The 23,670-nt window shown below is 43.9% G+C and overlaps 1 protein-coding gene across 1 annotated transcript in view; it reads right to left on the bottom strand.

The window, feature by feature from the left end:
- Positions 1-3,510: 3,510 nt before the first annotated feature.
- The window catches only part of LOC103904319 (neuron-specific protein family member 2), a 37,659-nt gene continuing 17,499 nt past the window's right edge, over positions 3,511-23,670 (bottom strand). Inside the window, exons 3-4 of the mRNA XM_009285750.2 lie at positions 7,066-7,176; positions 3,511-5,481 (exon numbers count right to left, since the gene is read on the bottom strand). Coding sequence (XP_009284025.1) covers positions 5,290-5,481; positions 7,066-7,176 — 303 coding nt within the window. The 3' untranslated portion in view covers positions 3,511-5,289. The remainder of the gene's footprint in view (positions 5,482-7,065; positions 7,177-23,670) is intronic.

Below are 23,670 nucleotides of genomic sequence, written 5' to 3'. Positions count from 1 at the left end.
TGTGTCGATGGAGGAGGGCAGGGGAACAGTAAGTAATAATGTCACCATCAATCACCGATTGCCACAGGGAAGCCTCAGCACTCATCTAAAACACCGCTGCCCGAGTGGTGTAAATATTTTATTAATGGCTGCCTCAGTTTGCAGTGTTTTCATTATTGCTCACACCGGTAGTGCTCACGCTTTGTATTATCAGCAAGGGAAGCCACGGGGCATCTTGTTTCTGACCCCCCCGCCCTTGCGCTATTGGGGACTGCCGGCAGCTGCAGCAGCCCCTCCGCACAGGCAGGAGCCCTCAGCAGAGGGAAGCGATGCACATCCCTGGCAGACTGGTTGCATCCCTGGTGCTGGTTCCTGCACCAGCAGTGGGCTCAGGCTCGGGCAATCCCGTCATGTCAGAGCAGGGCAGGGCGCTGGCCATGCCAGGATGAACTGTGTAACCTGCCGTTAAGAGGCTTTTCCATTTCCTCTTGCTCTGCTTTTACCATTCACAGTCTGCCTACTGCAGGACAAAAGCCTCTTCAGCACTAATCCTGCCCAGCCTTTCCCGGTGACGAGCGGTTCAGGCATAATGCCAATGCATTTATCACCTTCCTGTACTTCGACTTGCCGTGGATTATTTTCCATGAGGGAGCTACCCACAACCCATCAAATGGCTTGTCATCCACCCTCCCAAGTAAAGTAACATTCTCAATCAAAAGGATTTTACCTTTTTTGCCCCTCAAAGGGCACCAGTCCAGATGAGAAGGGGAGCTGAGTACCAGAGACCCCTGACTTTGCTGGGTGCTCATCTAGTGCTCTCAGTGGGATTCCTGTAACACTCCTGCCACTGCTGGCATTTTAAAAAAGCAAAGGCAAAAGAGACAGAGGAAAGAGCCTTCCCTTCCCCCGTCCCCTGCCATAAGTCATTTTCTCTGGCCTATTTTACAGGAACTGAAAATCTATTAGAGGAATAGCTTAATCCGGTTTGACTGTAATAATTAGGGTGCTTTAAAAAAACCCTGACTAATCGTATAAAATGTGATTGTAGACAGTTCAGTGCACGACCCTTACACTTATCACTTGAGGTATTATTACAAACCAGAAACAGCTGGCAAGCACGGAGGAGGATAAAGGGGGGGAAAAAAAAATCACATGCAAAGGGACAGAGACTGTTCCTTTTCTGATCTCGTAACAGAGGCACTGGCAGCACCTTGAGCTGTCTTTCTAACGCGGATCTAAAGCATGAAATCACCTCCAAGACCCTGGACAGACACCTCTGGTTTTGCCAATGGTGTGCCCCGCCAGCCACGGGGTCCTGCTGTCAGCACCTCCTTTTCTCACACTGTGTTGCAGGCAGTCCAAGAGGATTTGAATCAGTGGCGGAGCGATTCCCCTCAGAGCACGCTGCAGTCAGCAGATGTTTGTAGCAACAATGGGCAGCTTTTCCAAAACAAGACAGTCTGTATTAGTCAAGCAGGATATAGTGCTTTGGGGTCACTGGGTTATGACAGAAAAGCAATGCTTGCTTCCATGTCTTGGCTGGCAGCAACCTCTTTTTCTCTTGCTCTCAATCTTTCTCAGGCTCCAACAGCCACAATGTCTTCCTCCTCTTCCAGAGCCTAGGCTGGGGGCAGCTGAGTTCCCATCACGGCATCACCGCACCTTTTAGCAAAGCTATTTTTTTCCCCACACGTTCTGCCAGTTATTCCGCAGGATTGCTGCCTGCTCAGTATGTCCCTTTGCCCGCAAGATGAGCTCATCCATGCGTTGACACTTCTTGTTCATCCCTTCCTACCACTCCAGATAGGACAAACAAACAGTCCAGGCACCCATCCTCTGTGTGACTGTCTCAGAAGACAAATCAACTCTTCCAGTCCCAGTGGCCCAAAAGCATATTTTGGTGGTGAATTCAAAATCTGAGCCCACTGCAGCAATCTATTATAATGGAGAAGATTGCTCGAAGGGACTCATGCTTTAGCAGCGTCAGTCACAGATGAAGAGGTTGGAGCTGACTTGACTTGGCCATCACATAAATGTTGGGAGAAGCAGAGGGAAGGCTCTTGTTCATCGGTACCATTCAGAGCTATGACTGAGCCCTCGCCAGACACTAGCTCACAAAAACACTACTCTGTAGAGCCAGAAAGGAGCTTTAGACTTCACAGAGAGATGACAGCCAGGATGAGACTGCACTATCACCAATATGCTACTTTAATCAGCATTGAAAACGTATGATAAACCTTGAAGGACGCTTTTAAAGACTGAAATAATAAGATGTACTACAATTTCAATTTACTCTCTCTCTCTCTCTCTCTCTCTCTGTTACCGTGATTAAAATATGTGGTTGATCTTGGAAGCTCTGTTGCAGCTTGTACAAAAACCGTAATGACAACATTGACAGTAATGGAACTTGCAGCTGGAGTTGGGTTGTTTGGTTTCGTTTGCTCTCCCATGAGTCTTCCTTGGGTCTTTTTTTTCCATTCTGCTCCATACACATTTCAATCTTTCCTTTATTAAATAGGAATGGTTATCCCCACTGACTCACTTATCTAATAATAGCTAGAACCCTTTAATTCAAATTATTTGATTCCTGGGTTTTTTTAGATTAAAGTAAACATACAGTTAGAGTATTACTGGGAGAGTGGCAATAGAAATACCATGGTCAAATTATCCTGTGACTCAATTCTGCAAAGCGCACTGAATCCCTTTTAATACATTCCATAAGTACTCACTGGTGACCTCTAACACCAGAGTGGTTTCTGTCCTATGGTAGCTCAATTTCACAATTCTGAATACACTTTTTTTTGGAAGGAAGGCCATCCAAAGGTTTTTATAAAACGTTCTTTAGCCTTTGGGAATGAGCCAATTAAATGCCAGGGTATCATTCAATTTCAGAGAGTTGAAGGACTTGAGGAAACACAATCTGCTTTCTGAACAATGTGAGATGAATATAGTTGTGGTTTCATTAGAAACCAATCTGCAGAGTTTGGATACAGAGCTCAACTTTTTCAAAGTTCAGCTGTGGCTCTTGGTTTGTCAGCTGTATTTCCTTGCAGCGCTCTTTTTGTAAAGGCCCTTCTGAAGGATCCTGCTCCAACATAGATGAACACTTGCATTGGGAGTAGCTGGTAAAGGAGACGTTGCTGCCAGCCAAAGTTTCTATCATTCATTGGCCTTAAAATGGGAAGGGAGGGGAGGTCTCTCCATAAAGTCAAGAATCACCAATAGAAAGCATCTCCACTTGCTTTGAAGATCACCTTGAGTTTAATTACTATTTTTCTATTTGCAATTGAAAAATGGGCAGGAACATAGGGAACAAACCCCCAGTGATTAAAGGGGAAAACAGCAAGCTCTGAAAATGCCTCCTGAAAGCCAGAGTCACCTCAGGTCCCTTGTAAAGACGCAGTCTCTGCTACAGCCACACTCAGCAGCACGCAGTCTCTGCCCCAGCCACACTCAGCAGCACCAGGCCACCCGCCACCTCCCAGCCCACAGCACAAGTCACCAAAAAAACCTGCTGGAGCCACAGAGACACTCAGTCACATCTAGCTTTATTTTAATCCCGTCAGAAAAGTTCAAGAATTACACCAAAAAATACTTCAGTCTCTGCTACCTACTGACAAAAAATACACCACAAAATTATAAACTGTTCAGTGGTTTGCTGGAGTTTTGATTGTTGGTGGAGGAGGTGGTTTGTACATTTTGAGTGAGAAATGAATTTACAGGTGGAAGGGGAAGGAAGGATAGGAAATCAGACAATGGCATTTGGCACTACATTTTTAGCTACACTATACAGTTATTTACCATGACGCCTGTTAGGACTGAGGAGTTCTGCCCTCATTTACACCCTCTAGTATCTATGTATGCGAAATGGAGGACAAAACTGCCCAATGCAGGGGAAGAAGGGGCCAGTTCCTAATTTCCATCCCAGTCTAGCCACAAATCTGAAAAAGCAGCCTTAGTCAAATGTGAACCTTGCCCTCCCTGTGCACTCTGCTCCTGCTGCTCAGTCTCACCCTGCCTGCACTACCAAGGAGCAGAGCTGCTTTGCAGCAACAGCTTGCAGCTCTGAGAAAAGAGAATCCTTTTTTTTTTTAAATCCCACCAGTCTGCACTAATTGCACATGCCATTTGTGGGGAGAGGATGTTTTACATTGGACAGGACTGGATTAAGCTTGGGGTCTGGTCTGTGTTTGCAAGCAGAGATTTGATGGGACCCTTCTACTCTGAGAGCATGCTACAGCCATCCCTCTCTACCTAGAATGACATTAAATACTGAAGTATCTGAAGTTGAAGAAGGGAAGCAGAAGCATCCCATTTCATGGGTGAGGGAAAATTAGGGGCTGAAAAGTTAGAGGCTTAATACTGTTCTATACTATCACCACTCTTGAGAGGCTCCTCAATTTCTTTGGCATTTCTTTGTCTCTCGGTGAGCCTCTGGAGGGAGGTCCCAAAGGATGAAGCCTCATATAACTTGCCAAAGGTCATGCAGAAAATGTGTGTCAGCAGCAGAAATAAAGGCCCAATCTCCTGACTCCTAGCCTCGTGCTCAGAAGTATATTCTTGATTTCACTATGGAAGCCTCCGTCTGCTTCCATCCTGCTCCATACCCAAATGCCAACCAGGATTTCAGCCTCAGAGCCTAGCCAAGATCACTAGCACAGTGGCGGCTCATTACAAATGCCTAGATCTTTCCGGATTTACTTAGGCCACTGTGCAGGGCTGTGTGTGCATGTGTGTTTTCACATGTGTATGTTTGAGGGAGGAGGAGATGCCTGTATTTCTCTATCAGCAAATGAACACTGACGCTAGATTCAATTTGACAGCAACATATCCCCCCTTTGGCAAGCTAAACAACATCACAATGTCTTTGTAACAGATTCTCTCTACCCTCTCTCTCGAAAGGATTTCAGCCGTTCCTTCACTGCATGTTAAGCCATGTCATAGCTTTCCAGCAATGATAAAACTTTGCGGGATTCTCTTTGCTGCTTTTATCATCTCTGGCTGTTTATCTAATTTGCTTTTTTTGTTTTTTAATTTCTTTTTCTAACAAATAGTTAAGCAATGATTTAAAAATATTTTTACATCGTAAGGTACAGTCAACATCAAACATGCCTTTGTACAAGAGCTCGACTCGATTACAAATCAACGAGAACAATGCACGAAAAGAAATATCCATTAAGATGACTCCCGCACTTGGGTTTTATTTATTCCTGTCGTGCTGTTAGCACAGCACCCTCAGCTAGAGCAATGCAGTATAGACATGGTGTTGTCCCCCCACCCTCCCACTTTGCCCATCACCACTTCTTAACCTTAATGACCTTCTGTCTTGGCAGCCTTGGCTTCGTGGTTTACCGATCCTGAAGACAGCCAGGGCGATACGGCCCGGGAGCTGGTCTGCTTGGCCATGCTGTAGTGGCTGATGACGGTGTAGAACCTGCCCCGGGAGTTGGAATCCTGTGCGGAGTAGTACGCGTCCAGCGAGGCCGGGATGCACCGCTTGTGCTGGAAAGGGGAAGAAAGCAAGAGAAGTAAAGAGTGGTCCCATCAGCCTCAGGCTCTTGCTTTAAAAATCCCAGGGTTAGCTGTTTGCATGGATGACGTTTGACTCAGACTTGCTGCAGCAAGAGCGTCTGCTGCGTAGCCCCGACTGCCTTCCAGTGCCATGGGAAAGCACAAAGTTTAGAGTAGGGCAGCAGCCTTCAAAACCTGTTGCTATTGGCAACCCTGACTACAGGCTGATTTCATCCATGGATGGGAAATGGGGACTGTAAAATGAAGGTCTGACTGGTTTGGTACCTTACTGGCATGCACAGAGACCAAGGCCCCTTGCTGGAGTCCTAGCAGGGCTGGCTGAGCAGCTCTTATCATGTGCTGGACTGAAAGGTCTGTAGAGCGAAGTCCAGAATTAATCCTCAGACAAGTAGAGGACAGGCAGAGGCAGAGTAAGCTGCTTACGTGCTGCTCTGTTGCAGTGTTATCTCTGACCTGTAGGACGACCACCTTGGTCAGGGATGGTAGGAAGCGTAGCCCAACTGGCCAGCCCCTGTCAGAGCTTCTTGTCTGTGCAGACACTGCCCATGCGTCTCTGCTACGCTAGTGCGGACACTTGTGTGCTAAGAACTGCACAGATAAAACAATTCGCTTTGCAACAGCTGTAAAAGAGCAATCAAATGGTAACAAATGTCAGACTGGTTGGTATTCACCAGAGTCGAAGTAGCACCAAGGACACAAAGGGCCCCAGGTACAATTATTCTCAAATTGTGAGATACCCCAACTCCCAGTTCAATGTGACTAGCTGAAATCTGAGTCCAAAACTTTTAATCTTTTCAGAAGTTCAGGTTTGGATCTGATTCTGAAATTCATTACGCTGTCCTAAGTTCATTTTTATATAACCTAAGAGAATAATTCACAATGACTAATACACCAACATCCTTACTCTATCTTCCAGCCCACAGACTATCCCCAGTGTGGTCAAGACTCCTGTGAGTTTATGAGTTTATTCACAGCAAGGAGTCAGTGAGTCAGTGAACTATTTTGCAAACAACTTTTTTTTTTTTTAAATCTCAGCAGACCAGGCAAATAGTTCTCTGTGAATATTCAATATAAAATCACCGGGCAGAGGGGTTTTAGCAATTAAGTTACATGGTTTTGTTCTTGATAGAGGCTCAAAAGCACCTAAAAATGAACTACATGAGCAAATTCAGTTTTCTTTCACAAAGGACACACGTGCCAGCACTCTGGGAGTTTGCTTTGCATTAAAATGTATGCCAGTAAACCTCAGTCACTTGAACGTGTGGGAAGTAAACGCGGGATTCCAGCTGCAATAAATCCATTCACAAATATGAGGGATTGTTCCTGAACATCTGTCTGCACTGTTCACCAAATGCTAATCCCAACAATTACAGTGTAACAGTAGCTGATGGAGGCAGATGCAAGTCCACATTTCCCATAACACTTTTCCCATTTCAACACGTTCTTGCCAAATGTTCTGTTTGGCCTGGTCAAAAAAGCAGACTAGACTGTAACCATGTAGTCAATTAAAGTCTATCATTATCTCAGGCAATTCATGCGTCTGAAGTTTCTTACCTTATAAACAAATCCATCTGGGCAACTGTGGTCATAAGTAAAGGCTTTGTATACCACAAGAAACACTATGCAGGCAAGGAATGCAAGAGCCAGACTTATGAGAATAGTGACCTACAAAAGAGGGATAATGTTACTCTACATATGTTAAAATGGCATATGAGCAACCTCATAATTAAATGACTTATAGTAACAGCCATCCTAACAGACTGCAGTCTTCACTCCACTGTGCAGTACTTAACTAAGCATGGTAATTGAATGAATGCTAGATCCAATAGCCCTGAATTCTCACATCATTTCCATCCCCGCACAGACCTTCAGGAGTGCACATTCCTGTGTTTAACCCCTTGCAGATGTATGGATTTTGCTGAGGCATTTGGTGTTCTCAGAGGCTTTGTGTTCCCATGCTCTCAGCTGTTCAACGGGCAGCATCATCTGCTGGCCCAGCAGGATCCGCCAGCAGCCAGAGTCCACATTCAGGGTCTAATCTGTGCAGATAAGCTGCCTTATAACTATGGAGAGATCCTGCTTTTCTGATAGCAGAGGTAGGTGAGCAGGTAGAAAGAATGAAGCCTTTGTAGCACACATCCCTTTGTGCCTTCTGGGCGATGCAACAAGGATAAGTTGTGCCTCAAGTACCTTGCAGAAGAGAGGGCGGGAGAAAGGGAATCCTTCTCTATTTATTAAAGTTGTAAAAGGAGAATACCCCGACCACCAACAAAGCCCAGCATGTAAATCCCGCAGCATGTCCAAGAGCAGATGCTGGTGTTGGAGGTACCAGACACAATACCCTCTTTGGGGATCAAATATTTCCCCTCTCCTCATTCCCAAGCAGGTGACTTTGCTGCACCATTCTGTTTCTTTGCTGTAGCTCCCTTGTCCCCAGCCCTTCCAGGTCCCTCTTAAATAGTTCATTCAACAGCAAGTTTCCTGGCCCATTCAGATGTCTGGACTGAGGCCCTTGATCCTTCATTTTAGCTAGGCTGTGTCCTCCCTAAGGACTAAGCAAGGGTCCCAAATGCACTCTCGTTTTCTCCTTCCCCAAAGCTTTCTTGGTCCCAGCTGGTAATTCTGCAAATGCAGCACAAATGGCTCTGGACTTCTACTGTTTAAATTACAGCAACCCATCCTGTCGAGACTGCTGTCTCACACTGATCTGGATTGGCATGAAAAAAAATCATAATCCCTGGGGCTCCAGTGTTACCATGCAAACTGGAGTTCCTAATCAAATGAACTCACTTACAGAGATGATGGGGGTGGGAACAGCAGTAGGGAAAATATTTAAACCCGTTGTATGGCCAGCAGCATGGGGAGGGAGCTGCGGCAGCTCCCCAGCTTGCTCTGTCTCGCTGGGACTGAACACCAGCAGCATGCATTTTGCAGGATGTTTGCCTGCATGGGGAAGGGGCTGCAATGTTTCTGTGCTCGGTGAGCCTGTGAGAGCTCACGCTGAGGAAGTTCCTACAGCAAAAGTTTGAGGTCAGCCATGGGTTTACAGGAGGGATAGTGATCAGCGAGGCTTTTTCCTACCCACAACCTCAATCTATTTGCTTCAGAATCCCACTTTCCCACCATGACACCAGAAGCCGAGCCCAGGGCTGCAAATTTTCCCTGGTCACATCAAAACCCATCCACTGAGAAAACCACAATGGTAGGACGTGGCAGGGACTGTGTGCCTGCCCCCAGCTAATGCCCCTACCTGCAGGCATGCTACCACATACCTGCACATACCACACGTGCTCATCCTCCAAAACATGCCCCCGTTCCAGTATCAGGGCTGCACCTACCTGTACTAAAGGCAATCATTATCATTTATTGCCCTAGCAAGGAAAAGCCACAAATTTTTCAGCTCCATCTAGTCATTCACGGTTCATCCACCCTTTTGTTGTTACAGTTATGGCACAATCCTCTTTGTTTTCTTGTATGGGTGTTCAAGGAAATTGCATAGTAGGTACAGGCAGAAGTTGTTCCTTAACTAATGTATAGGAGACTCGTGATGGCAGAAAGTGGGGGAGATACAGAGACAATTCCTGCAGTGTACTGGACAGGCTTGTCAGGAACAGCAGCTAATAAAGAGCAAGCTGGCCACATCTCAGAATTCATCAATATAATGTTATTAATATAACAATAATATTATGTAATATTAGTAATATTATATCAATAAAGATATACTAATTGCTTAATACTGGTTCACACTGAATTTTGCTCTAATTCTCTCCTTCGGTCATCGTAGCAGCTGTAATTCTGAGAACCTGTATGATATGCAATCCCTGCACAGACTCAAAGGGGCCACTGTAATTGCTTGCAGTGCAGGAAAAGATTTCTCATCCTCATCAATCCTTATTAGTAATATTATATCAATAAAGATATACTAATTGCTTAATACTGGTTCACACTGAATTTTGCTCTAATTCTCTCCTTCGGTCATCGTAGCAGCTGTAATTCTGAGAACCTGTATGATATGCAATCCCTGCACAGACTCAAAGGGGCCACTGTAATTGCTTGCAGTGGAGGAAAAGATTTCTCATCCTCATCAATCCCGCAGAAAGATGCACTGCCTGGTGAGATGTATTCCTACATCTCACACAGCACATTGGGACTATTACTCAGAGAAGCTAAAGCCCCCCTTCCAATCTCTGGAAGATCCAGAGATACAATTTTGGTGGCTGTTTTAAGACAAAAAGAAAGAGTGAAGGTAAATCTGCATGCATGGTGTTAAATCTGACCCACCACAACCAGTTCAGAAGTCAGGAAAGAGAGAGGTGTGGAGACTATATCTAGCAGGAGAGATTCCTAAGTTCATTGTTAAGTCAGAATATTTTAGAATAAAGTATAAAAAGGTAAAAAATTGGGGCTAACAGGCTTTTCCAGTGATGAACAGTCCACCGAAGCCCCGACCTGCCTTTTAGAATAACTGCTCATATTAACCTCCTCCTTGGGGCCTAATCTGCTGCGAAATGGGTCAATTAAGCAAAAAGCAGCTGCAGAGGGAGAAGCACTTACTGCTGGATCTCATCAGAGAACATGTGTAAGAGAGTCCTGGTGTGCTGAAAAGGTAGCTGGTAGGAAAGGAGTACAGCTGTATGAATTGCACTAGTCTGACCAAGAAAATATGGGCACTACCTCCTTTCCATCAAAGCACACCTGCCTGCAAGTTTGAATAATTTCAGACCAGCTTTATGGTAGCCCATGGGTTCCCAACCTGGGGAAGCCATGTCCCTTTTCATAGTGCTGAAGAGGAAGAAGTCTCAGTTGGATTCAAGGGAGATGGAAATGGAATTTGCCATGATTTCTGCCCCAAAAAGAAGTCATATTACACCTCAAAAAATGAAAAAAAGTTGCTTTGAAAAAGTATAGTCAAAAGGAGAGACTTCCTGGATTAAGTATGCCAACAGGAGACCTGGGAAAAAAGACCTCTCTCCAAAAAGGCCCATCACAACCCAGCTCTGGCAGGTCAACGTGGAAGAGCATTTCCCCCTGTAGAACACATGTTCATCAACTCTTCCCCATTTAAAAGGGGAGCATGTTAGGCCTGGTACTTCCTCCAACAACAACTTATGTAGTAATACAAAGATGACAATGACACAAGTCCCCTTTGAGGTTAGTTTGAAGGCACTAAAGCAAGACGTACATCTTGCTCTACCAAAGCCAATGCTTAGAGGGCAGCCCTGGCTAGAAATTCAGAAAATAAGAAATGCTCAGCTCTCCAGTTTGGTTGCTTTGCCCTAAATACAATGAAAAAAGAAATCTTGCTTGAGTTAAGCTGAAGGAACAAATTTGTGCTCAGGGCAAAGGAAGAGACAAAGGACAATGAAATTACACTGAATGCCACCTGGGAATGCATAGAGCGTAACTCAGCAAGAAAGTACTGCTTGTTCCTGAGAAATAAGAAGCTGGTCATCCTCTAGCTTTCTTTAGTAAATACAACCTTCATCATCAGGGCTAGCAACAGCTGCACACCAGCAGGATGCATACACCCTGTGCTATGATTCCTCCTGCCCTAATGTCTACCTGGTTCCTCTCTCCCCCTCTGCATCCCCGTTTCCTCCATCTCAGAGGGATCCCTCAGGGCTGACTGCACCCAGAGAAGAGGCTGTGAAAGGGGAATACCCCTGAACTGTCAGATGTCTCCCTCACCCGGAATGACTCTGTGTCTGCCTTCCCCAAGAGTTGCCACCAAGGTTGCTTTGAAGGCTTCTCACTCTGAGCCAGTTAAAATGGCCAAGTTCTTCCTTTAGCCTTCAGAAAAAGAAAAAAACCACCTGTCTGGAGCGAGAATGAATGCCCCTTCTTTTGTTAAATCCCACGTACATGCACAGCCTGTGGAAATGACCGTTAGTAATGCGAGCTGACTGGTTCCTTTCCTCTTGTCTGCCCACTGAGCCCCTAAAAATAATAAATTCCCCTCTGCTCTGTCACTCTGCTCTGGCAAAGTGCTGACACCCAATTCATTACCTCCCAGGAGCAGGTCCCTCCGCTGAGCTCTCCCCTCCTTTCGGGGTGTAACCGAGCCCATTCTCACCTCCCTCCTGCCGTTTCATGCACTTGCAAAATTACAGCGTGACACAATATTACACATGATGATACATAGTGTAAAATTGCTCTGGGATGAAATGTCACGTAAGATGTTAAGACCCAGAGGAAAGGGAAGAAAAATCCACCCCCAGATATTTTGCCACACCAGAGCTAAGATCCACCTCTCTAGCTATTCCAGAGCATACAAAGCTTCATTAACATTCAAACACCAAAGAATCACAGAGCTGCAATACCTAATAAACCTCCACTTTTTTTTATGATTAACATGAACCTTGGCAGTCTCTAAGCAATATAAACACTCACAGAGGGGAAATAAAATTTAGTGAGCAGATAAAACCTAGAAGTGCTACAGGCATGAATCTGTCATGTGCGACTGCGCAAGTGGCTAAAAGAAGGGGGGGATTCACCCGCCCCTTCCCCAAAGTCGTATATTGTTCCCAAAGGTTCCCTGAAAAGGGGAGTATCTGCTGGAATGGAGAAGAGAGAACATCGTTACCATACCAAAAAAACTCCCCATCCTCCACAAAACATGGAAAGAGGCCCTTAGCATCAGGGAAAGATGATGTCAACCTCCCATCAACAACAGCGCGGTTGGCTTGGTTCCTCCCCACCTTTCCCATAGATGAAGTACATGTTGCATTTTCACAACAGCACGGATAAAAAAAAGATATATCCTCATCAAACAACAGGACATAAGTTGCCACTAGGTTTTGTTCCAGCGAGATGATATCTAATTGCAATGGTGTTCCAGTTAACCTGGCTTTCATGCTGTCCATGGAAGTATCCTTCCTACTCTCTTTGATTTCAACAGCTGCCCGTGATTTTTTTTTTCATCAAAAATTCCCTTTTTCCCACTCTAGCTACAATGAAAAGCCTTATTTAAAAGCAAACCAGAGAACAATGCCACATCCAAACAGCAGGCCATTCTTTTAACTGCCTTTTCGATTGCAAGGTTTCTACATTTTTATTCTTTGTTGTTTTCCTTAGCAAAAATTTTCTGGCTTGTGCCCTTAGTTTTCAGAGAGGGTGTGCACCCTTCACTCCCCATGGAAGTCAACAGAGTGGGGAGCTGCTGGTCCCTCCAAAAATCAAGCCTTAGTGGCTTTGACGGAAATACCGATAACCTGCTGAGCTACAGAGCCTGCAGGTAGCTACACACCAGCGTTGGGCTGGTACTGACTGTCACACAAACCAGTGAGGTATTTCGGTGCCCTGGAGTCCTGGGAAACCTGAACTCTCTGGAAATACCTGGGGGAAAAAAGGAAGCGGAGAAAGGCAGACCCTGAAAGGAGGTTGATGGGAATACTACTGCACAGAGCAGATATTCGTAAGGAAGGATTTTCAGGCAGTGTAGGTGGGGGAAGGGTCTGTCAGCAGATGGCAGTTCCCTCAAATTTATGCACTGTTTGAACTGAGTTGACAATTTTTTTTTTCCCAGTGGGGACTGGATGCAGACGGCTCTCTATTAGTATTCAGCATCCAACCTGTGCTGGTGAGTTGTGGGGGGGTGTTGTTTTGTTCCCACTTAAGCCACATATTACTTGCATTAGCAGCTGGAGGAACATAATTTATAATCATGGCCCTGGTGTCAGGGCCTGTCATTCCACCTTTGTGTTTTTCTCACAGGTTCCGCTGATGGTGTAACACACTGCAAGGACTCAGCATAAAAATGGTTAAAAAAAAAAAATTGCATGGGGAGAGAAAATAACATGGGCATTCAAATGCAAAGCCACCTCACAGTGAAACAGGGAAGACATCCTACAAAACTGTGAAGCAACACCTTTTGAAGAAGTAAAGGGTTGTTTTTTCTAACCCAAACCACAATTATTCTATGAAATTAATCACAGTTAATCTAACAAATTTACTCTATACAATATGGTCAGCAGAAGGAGCTCAGTAAGATTCCAAAAAGATTAGACATTCATATGGAGAGCCTCCACACAGCTTGAAGTAGGGCTTCATAAAACAAAAGGCACAGCCCCCTCTTCCCCCACCAAGTTCTTGTATTTGATGGCATGAACCAGTCATTCAGATCCAGATCCACAAAGGCAGTCCGGTGTCTAAATCTCCTTTAGTTTCCTACAGGACACTAAAATACAGTAGGCACCTTCTGTAGGCTCAGATGTCTTCAGAGGGGTAAGAAATTGTCCATTTTGGGTTTTCATACATTGCTCTGACACATCTGCCTCTGGGTCATTACAGTGAGTTTCAGCTAGTCTGGTACAGCACTGCAATCCTTGTGCTCCACTACTAAAGCTCAATCCCATCACTGCTCATGCTGAGGCAGCAGCCTTATCATCTGCTGTCTAAAATTCATTTGGCAAATCACCATGCTGCCCTTTCTTTGGGGGGGAAAAACAGCTGCATTCAGTCCAGCTTTGGAGGAACTCAGCAAGAATTACCTGCTGTTTGTGGACAAGGCACAAGCCCCAGGTGCCCAGGCATTTGAAACCACCCTCCATTTGCCACTTCAGTGGAGCAATTCTCAGGGTGCAAACAGATGATGTGATCTCTACCAATGTCTGAAGAAAACAGCGCAGAATATCTCTTCCGTGCTCATGCAACTCTTGTGAGAGGCTAGCAAGCAGGGATTTTCATCAGCGTGGGTGGCACTTAGATATCGAGCATGATTTTTTTCTCTAAACCTGGCAAATAAATGTTTGACTTTGGACGTCCTTCCCACTGCTCAGAGCATGCAATATATGTGCTTATACGTGCTCAAAATAGGAGTACAGCCAAGAAGATGCCACAACCAGGAAAAGCATTGCTGTCTATAGAAAAACCAGCCAGACAAGCAGCACCCAGAGTTAATGCTCTCAGAGTGTAGAGTTGTGTGTTACTGTGAAGAAGATCAATTTAATTCCCAGGTAAAGATCATTTACCAAGGAAAAATCCCTACAAAATTCTGCACAGTCTTCCTAGTCTTAGCAGCTGTAACAGGCATAAAGGACCTCAGAAGCCAGATGCCTCTGTCCATTCCTGCACTGCAGTCTCACCCTCTTCACATTCAAGTTTGTCAGGAAAGGATGCCACCGACAATGCCATGTCTGGTTCTCCCAAGATACCTTCAGTGTTGCTGGGTATCAGGAAATTCTGTGACCTTTAATAGGCAACTCAGTCAAAGAAATTCTCTTGTTTTTAATTTTGTCTTTGTAGAAGAAGAAAGACTCTGAATGAGACAAAATTTTTTATAAATAAAATTGGCAGATATTCTGTCAAGATTATTTTCATAGAAGGGCATAAGAGCTGTGCTGGGATAGGCAACAAGGCTCTTTCTATAGTTACACCTGGAAACCTATCAATCCATTGACAACCTAGACAACTTGCATGCAAGAAAAAAAAAATCACAAAATCATCAATCCATTTGCCACAGGGCCAGTCCCAGAGGTCCTGCTGCTCAGTAGAAAGGCTTCAGCTGTAAGGGCATCTCAGTATACGTTCATAGATTCATGATCTCATTATAAGGATTTTTGCTTGACAGTGAAAAATTCAGGAGGATAATTTTTTCCCCTTCATCCCATAACTTCTTCCAGCTGATAATTAGATGTACGATTGACAACATTAGATCTTGACATGAAAGCTACAGCTAAAGTGAAAGACTCGGGAGCACTTCCCAGCCCCCGGATCCAGCTATCTATCCTGGCTGCCTCCCACCTGTATGCCAGGATGAAATCCAAGTGTGAACTACCCCATCACTTGAATCCAGGTTGCTAATGTAAGAAAATCCAGGCATGTAGGCAGGGAGGGAGCCACAGGCTGACAGGTCACTCAGATGGATCGACCAGGGGGATAAGGACTCTGAAATACACCCCAGGAAGAGCTGTTCCACTGTTTAGACTCAGCCAAAGAAATGGTGTGGTGCATTGCCCAGCACCCTGTTATACAGCCTGATGTGCTCTGCAGGTAAAAATTATTAGGCTGCACTTCTTTGAAAATGGCATTTCACCTCTGATTTTTAACAATTTTTTTGTAATAAGTTGCTGATTTTGCTGATTTTATGGCAACAGCTTAGCCTCTGGAATTTTGAAAGGCTAACTGGAAAAAAGTGACACAACTGGGTCTTCCTATTTGCTTTGTACTGGGCAAGAAGATGTGGGATTTGTCCTTTATTATTACAGCACAGCTTTATTCCAGATGGTGTCCAGATTCTTAAGTAGCATCTCTTAGGAGATGCTTTGTAAGAGGGAAATGTCCTTAGTCATGTACCTAACTCTTCAGAGCTATGGGAAAATACTCCTTAGTGATGCATGGCTTCTTACACAAAGCTTAAGGGGTTTTTATTTTGGTCCTTTATCTTAGTATTCATAACCATAAACCAATTTGACCCCAATTCTCCTGAGAACACTGAACACCATCCATGAGGATGGTATGATCTTGGGGTCCAAAAACATCTCCCATCCGCTCCACTATTTCATGGGTTCCTTTCAGCCCACACAGCCCAGCAATCAAAGTCCAAAAGACTCACAGAGAAAAGGGAGGGTCATTTCTCCAACTACCCTAAAGCCTCAAAGGTATCCACCTGAAACAGCACTAGCTGTCTCTGAGCCAGTTTGCTATCCCAGCCATGTCCCTGTTGGCTCTACCCATCTCTGCATACACCCCACCCCGACTACACCAGTGAACCTCTCCAAGTTTGCAAATCTTAAAAAGAAACATCTATCTTCTGAGATGACTATGTACCCACCAGCAATTCCTCTGTTCTGCGCCTTGTAATACTGCGAGTGCAGGATGAGTGTGGAACAAGAACACCATGTTTCTAAGCAATTTGTCAAATAATTAAATTATGCACACAATAAATAGCTGGCTCAATTATATTAGCCAGTCTCCACCATGTAATATAATTTCTAGTGGCTGTTTAGGCACTAATAGCCTCAGATCTTTTTAGCTGTGTCTGGTGCCAGCTGCGATCTGCATGACATCTTTCTGTGCCAAGTCAAACCCCTTGAAAGGAAAATTCATGGCTCAGTTTCCAAGCCCCCGTTCCTTATGGAAGTTCTAAAAAATGCCATTTTCAATAAGGATGCTTCCACCATTGAATATTAGTGAATTTCCACTTAGGTAAATGAAAAGCTCTGTTTGGTTTGCTTTTTCTTTTCTGCCATAAAAAAAAAAATCCTTCATCAGAACAGGCTGGTATATTGAGATGCTATAATATTGCTTCTAGGAACACCAAGTAAATACATGGCCTTTTTGGCAGACCATACAGGTGTTTAAAGGTCTTTTTCCCCTCCTCCTACAAGAATATTTTCTGCCTTTTTTGACTATCATAAGCCTTCCCTCCTTATTTCTGTGACTCTGCAACCTTCAAAAGAAAAGAAACAAAAACCCAAAATTAAACAAGTGGGGGACTCAGGAACACTGCTTATAAAGGTGCTTTTCTTCCCAAACCCATGGTCCTAATAACACCTGACATACCATTTCATGAGCTGAGCAATGCTGGAAGAGGCTTCCTTCCAGACCACTCATTTGGGATGGTTTTTCAATTAGTGGGACTGCAGTAGACAGATACATCATCTCCACAGCTAACCGTTCATCAGTGACATGCTGCAATTTCCCATTGCATTGTGCAAAGCCTTGGCTGTGACATTTCCTCTGGTCACTTCACGTGGGACATGACAATGGATTCCTCAGCTCATCAAGGGCCCTTTTAAAATGCATTAACAGGAAAACAAGATAAATCAAGTCATCAACAAAATGCCTCTTTGCCTACCCTTTGCCTGCCAAGACTCAACCTCTGAAGAGTCTCATACATGCAAAATAATCTGCTCTCCCTGCTTCCCTCACATTGGATTTGGTGCAGGGAAAGCATTAGGAGCCATGAGTAAGAACGCGTTCAGGGATTAGTACATGGCAACAGACCTGGGAAATGCAGGTTGTGTTCCTTGCTCTGCTGCTGGCTTTCTTTGACACCTGACACACAATCAGGTCCAGCTCCACTGCTTGCTCCCCACGATACTCACAGACGCTTCAGCAAGATGCACCCAAAGCTGCAAGCATGTAAGTCTCCAAAAGCTTGGCTTTCTCTGGGCCCGTGTATGCAAAACCACCCAAGCACCAACACAATCCCACGGACAAGGATCAGGCTGGTTCTAGGGAAAAGCTGAGGTCTGTTTGCTTTATGAATTACTTTCTTCCACAAGCAGGGCAATTTTCAAAGCAAACCTTTCAGACTCGAGTATTGACGTACTGGGCTAAGGCACAAAATGGTATTCCTCCAGGCGTGTTTTCTTGTGTATTTGCCTCTCCCATCACTTTCTTGTATTTTGATTTTACATGTGACACTACGATTTTCCTCATCAGCCATCAACAACAGAAGACTGGATTTAAAAATGCCCAGAACAATTTAAGCGCTTTATATGCCAGGGCACAAGATAACTTTCCCCTACCACTCCCCAGTCCCATGGACTTCTTAGATAAAATGAAATCGAAGGTCAAGCTTGCACAAATTAAGACACCTTTCTTCAGTGAACTCTTATGGTTAAAAAAAAAATCAATTGGAAGTTTGTTCCTTCAAGAAGGTCAACATATTCACATGCATTTCAGCATCTATGCCTACCATCACGGGCCAGGAAATAAAGCTAATAATATGGCAGCATTCATGGTCCAGTACACCTATTTCTCTTAAAAAAACTTATTATGTGGGTGCTTCATACAAAGACAAAGAGAGGACTTGACGAGCAAAATGTCTCCTGGGTAACTTAAGAATTAAAAGCCTTTCCATTTTAAATTAGAAATGTGAAGCTTTATTGCTGTAAATGACTTACAAAAGCTACTCTTTTAAAAACAAACAACAAAAATGAATAATCTAGCTGATTATGATGCCTTCAAAGGCATGAGGCCAGTTCCATTAGCTGTGGATCTGGCCCAATAGGCTTAATACATCTGCAAGTACTAACAAGAGGGAGCTCAGGTCTGTTTAACATTCAATCAGCAGCCTGTGCTGCTTTATAAATAGAGAGAATGAAACATTACATGGAAAAAAAAAATACATGAGTGAAGCATTTAACTTCCCTGATTTTTTTTTTTTCTTTTTTAGCATTCTGTGGTTTGGCTACAAGACTCAAAATGCACTTCAAGACAGTCAGTAAACTTTGCCTTGACTTCAGTCAGCTGAAAACCTCCTCCATCCCATTCGGTCCCTTTTGCTACATTAGCCAAACTACCATTAAGCATATTTCATTCCACCTCAAATGCTGACAAGAAAATTACCCAACAAATAGGGTTTACTGTGGGGTGGCAGAGGTACCAGAACGAAACATGGCATTGTGTTGTTGAAGACAAAGGTGCAGTGTAAGAAATCATTTGGACTAAACAGAAACTGCAATTACATTTTGTAATTAGCAGAATGGGCATCTCCATGCAGTCGCTTATGAAAATCTTTTTCAAGCATTTTGTTCCAAAGCAAAGGGTCAGTTGAGGTTTCTGCTCTGTTACTCCTTTCTTCGTCCAATATAACATGGTCTGGAGAATTTAGATTCAGCAGGTCTACCCCATAAACCCTTAGTCATGTGAATATTCTCTGTGACTTCCATTTTTAGACATTTTCTGCATAGCAATTAACTTTCTTCTTCTCTCCAAAAATCAGTTAAAGCAAAAAAATAACCCTGAACAAATCTCTTCAGCTGATTACTCTGTCAGTGCTCGCAAATGGCAAAAATAAGATATATTTGAGGTGTTTTTTCTGACTTTGCAAGAGTATGTGTGTGTGTTTCTGTAAAAAAGAATATAAAACAAGAATACACTTTAAGGAATGATCCATTTCATATAAAAGCCATGCCTTTTTTTTTTTCTTTGCTTTGCTAGGTGGCCCCTAAGCCAGTCATATAGAGCATTCTAGTTAAATCAAAATATACTCTTCTTGTGTGTGTTTTAAACATGGAAACTCTTCCTGGCTTTACCTTCTTGGGTAACCTGTACCAGAAAGCCAGGTATTATCTGGGAACTCTTACAAAAACCACAGACTTTTACCCAGACAGGGGAAAGCTTGCAGGGTTTATAGTACCATACCTGGGGACACGATCAGAAATATCTGTTTTCTGGAAGCTGAGCCACAAATCCACATTCGTTTCACCCTCACAGCTCCGAATTGTCACTGATGACCACAAATGTCTCCATCAATCTATCTCCATGCAAGCTGTGAGACCAACTAGGACAGATATGACCTATCCTCTTCTCTTCCATTACAGCCAGAGGAGGAGAAAAATTATTTCTGAGCTCAGGCAGAAAGATGATGAGCAACATTTTTCACTTCCTTTCATATACACAAGTGAGAGTCCGAATCCACGCAGGTGCTAGTTTGCATCAGATGTAAGTAGACGCAAGGCCAGGCAGGGCTGGGCAGTGGATTTGTGAGAAAGGAGAAACTGTGACCCCTCTGCATTGCAGTGGAAAATACTCAAGCTCCAAAGACAAGGTAAAGTGTGGATCCAGAGTCAAGTCACTCCATCATTGTCTGGAGAAGACTTAGGTGAAGTGAGGGCTGCCTGACACCCCTGCAAAAAGAACATGCCCACTGCATCTGAGCCCATTGGGAAAGGAGATAGTTGAGAACTCCCAAAGGGAGTGAATAAGCCTCCAAATCAGTCCCTGGAGACTGAAATCAGCCCCTTCATACTGACACCTCTCCAAGCCCCTCTTTGAATGCAAGACTCAACAGGAAAACACTATACCATCCCCAGTGCTGGTGCCAGTGCAACAAGATGCCTGAACGCTATTGCCACTGCTCCCCCGTGCCTGCCACCTTTCTGATTTTCCTCCACTTTGTCCCTTGTTCTCCTGGATCACACAGCTCATCCGAGTGCTGTGCAGCCTGGAAACAACATCTCAGCCACATTAGCAATTATGACCAAAGTGAGAAAAATCTCTGTGTATTAGAGCGTGTTCCCTCCCTCGAGCACCACTCACATTAGTCAATGTAATGGGATCTTTCAGCAGCCACTCTGCATCTTCCAGATAACCGATGTGATGTGGCAGTCACCATGGTAACATTGTTATTGTTAGTATTAAAAAGCAGTAAGGAAAATTGTCCTGCTCACACTCAGAGGAGTCCTTTCTCTATGAGCTACTCCTGCCCTGTGGTAACTTAACAATTAAAGGAATCTTTAAATTTATTTAGCTATTGAATGGGCACAATGAAAAGCCCCATGCCATTTTTCTGGGATTCATTCCTTTGCAGGTTAGAGGAAGAACTATCAGCATAAAGCAATAGCCTACAGGTGAAAGCAGAACATGCTGTGGAGAAGTTTGCAGGAACCATGGCATGGAAGGGGAATTTGGGAAGGGGGAGCAGGGGGAGCAGAAAGAGAGGAATGCCACATTTGGGGCTGGGTGTATGTGCAGCAGAGCAAGGGCGAGTTGCCACCTACACAGCTGCAATGGTGATGTGCCCTTTAAAAACAAGGGCAGGGTGGGCAGGTAGATAAATGTAGGCATTCAGGGAAATGAGGCGTTTCTCAAAGCTATGCTCACGGTGCAGTCATTTGGCAGCCCAGAGGCCACACAGCAATTCTCTGAACCACACTGTACAAGACACCTTGTGCTCACGTCTCAGCGGATCTTACCTACAGAAAGTAAGTGATCGAGACCTCCACAAGCATACAAGCCAGGGACTTTCCTTTCCTCTGAACTGCAATGCCTGTCACATGAGGATCCTTCCACTACAAGATCTAGCTGAATACCCTGGGGATGCAATGGGTCAGATTCTAGCGGTGCAAGCAGGGAAAGCATCCTCCATTACAGCAAAGCTGTTACCAACAGCAAATCAAGCCCTGGCCCTGGCCCTGGCCCAGAAAAATCTTTCTTAATTAGGAGCCAAGCATTTCAGATACTGGCTTGTTTTTGATAATGAACAATTATTGCATCAATGTCTGTTTTGTAGGGTGTGGCTGGAGACAAACCGATTTTGTTCTGTCTTTCACATTAGGTCAGAGGAAAATAATTGTTTCAGTATGAGCATTCCAATAACAGAAACATTTGAATGGCTTCCACTATATTTTAAGAACCTGATGAAAAGTTTGGTGAATAATTATATCCACTGGATACTGGATCTGCAGGTATCAGAGCAGTTTCAGGGCGGAGGGAGGAGAGGGTTGATCTAATGATAAGAACTGTATCGTCATTGGATACTCAACAGGAACAGATTACACAGCCAGTGACTCTGAAAATGGATCTTGACAAATTGTAGCAAAATGAGTGAAGTTCCCAGTCTTCTTCAGTGAAGTAATGATCAATACTTGCAGATGATTTTTCCAGGTAGATAAATTGCTCATAAGAAAACATCTTAAATATACCTCAATTTCTCCCCCATACACCCACTCCCAACTTGTTCTGTTAAAGACAAGTACATAGTTTAATTATTCCAACTCTGAAAGACCGATAATTTCAACTTTCTTAAGAAAATGATCCATGAAAAGGGAAGAACCGTGGAAGTCTTGAGAAGTCAGATAACTATGGTAGGTAACTATCACCAGCTAACAGTCATTAAATCATTGTCTCCCTGAAAAGGCAGTAATGAATAGCTCTATGGCATTTAGTGATAACAGAGGTCAAACTGGTTGCACGTGAACTTACTTGTGTCATAAAGACAGCAATTTGCGCAAAACCAGTAACTGACAGGCAGTTACGTGTGTCAGCCCAACGCTCTGTCTTGTAAGCCTATGCTGAAAGACCACTCCAGTACCTTTTCTGGTGCTATATGAAGATAGAAAAATCTAGGCAAACTCAGGGCTAGCCCAGGTCTATCTACACTCACTGGGTCTGACTGGAGCTAGCACAAAATCCATCAGCAACTACTCTCCACTTTGTTTCTTCTTAAGCAGGGTGCTGATGTCTTGAACACAAGCTTCAGCTAAGTGACAGTCAAGAAAGTGGGTAGAAACCCACTTTTCACCTTTTAAATGCTTCTGGATGATTTCTGTGTTATCTGGACTGGTTGGAAGACAAAAGGGGTCACTGGAAACCCTGTCCTCCAAAAGTAACATGACTTTTCATTCAATGGATAATAAAAGCAAAAGAGCATTTGCTCTCATTTCAGTACTGATACAAAGAGATAAGGGCAGAAACTCAGGGGAATGAAGATACTTGGATATGAGAGATTGTTCTTAAAAGCTGAAACATAGGATATCACTGGCAAAAAGAAGCAGTAAGCCCTACCTCAAATGCAAAGGGTTAGATGTGTTGTCCCACAAAGGAACACGATAGAGTCATCACATTTGCAGACCTTTTCTGGTGCACTTCGGTGTCATCACTGGATGGCAAAGCATGGTAACATGCCTACCTTCAAAGCATGCAAAATGGAAGGCAAACACCAGACACTACTCCCCTCCAGACTGAGAAACCTTGGTATACATCGTTACTGCAAAATAAGATCTTTGCAGTTCAGAAACTTCCTAGAGGGACACACTCCAAAGGCCTAAACAGTCTGGAGGAGGCAAGGTCTATAAAGCACTGCTAGTCAGCTTAGAAAAAATGTTGTCATTGCTGCTCTGTGGAGGAGTAAAACGATAAAAGAAATTTCTTTTATGTATGGATGGCTCAACCATAACGCTATTTTAATATCATTTTCTTGTAACCATCTACACACAACTATTTAAACATTTGTTATAAAGTATGTATGGGGTGACTCATCCAGCTGAAGAATAAGCCTAATTGGTCAAACTTCCAGGACACTGTGTGCTGAGCTATAGAGAATCATAATCTCATCTATTAGGAGATGTGACAAGTTGCAGAAGCTATCTTAAATTCCTGGAAGAGGTAGTGTGAAATAAGAACTGTTGCCTAGGGACAGTTTCTTCTTTACGATAATTAAAGAGCTCAGATCTGTACTATTCTGGATGGATTAAAAACATGCACGCATAAGCTTAGATTGTGGCTTTGGCTTGCTCATGCGAGAAAGTTGTCTAATAATTCATTAGCCTCTTCAATAAAAGATACCTAAAAGGCAGAATAAAGGGCATCTGTGGATTTGACTGCCATGTTCATATGGTCCCAAAATTTCCCCCAGAGATCCTGCTCTTCTGTATAATGCAGCTACATGACTCAGAAAAAAAACGAGGACTTGGGAAGAGTTTCCTT

This window comes from Aptenodytes forsteri, unplaced genomic scaffold, assembly GCF_000699145.1.
Source record: "Aptenodytes forsteri isolate BGI_AS27 unplaced genomic scaffold, ASM69914v1 Scaffold54, whole genome shotgun sequence".
Taxonomy (NCBI): domain Eukaryota; kingdom Metazoa; phylum Chordata; class Aves; order Sphenisciformes; family Spheniscidae; genus Aptenodytes; species Aptenodytes forsteri.
Note: the sequence above shows the minus strand (reverse complement) of the source record. Positions and strands in the feature narration are given on the sequence as shown.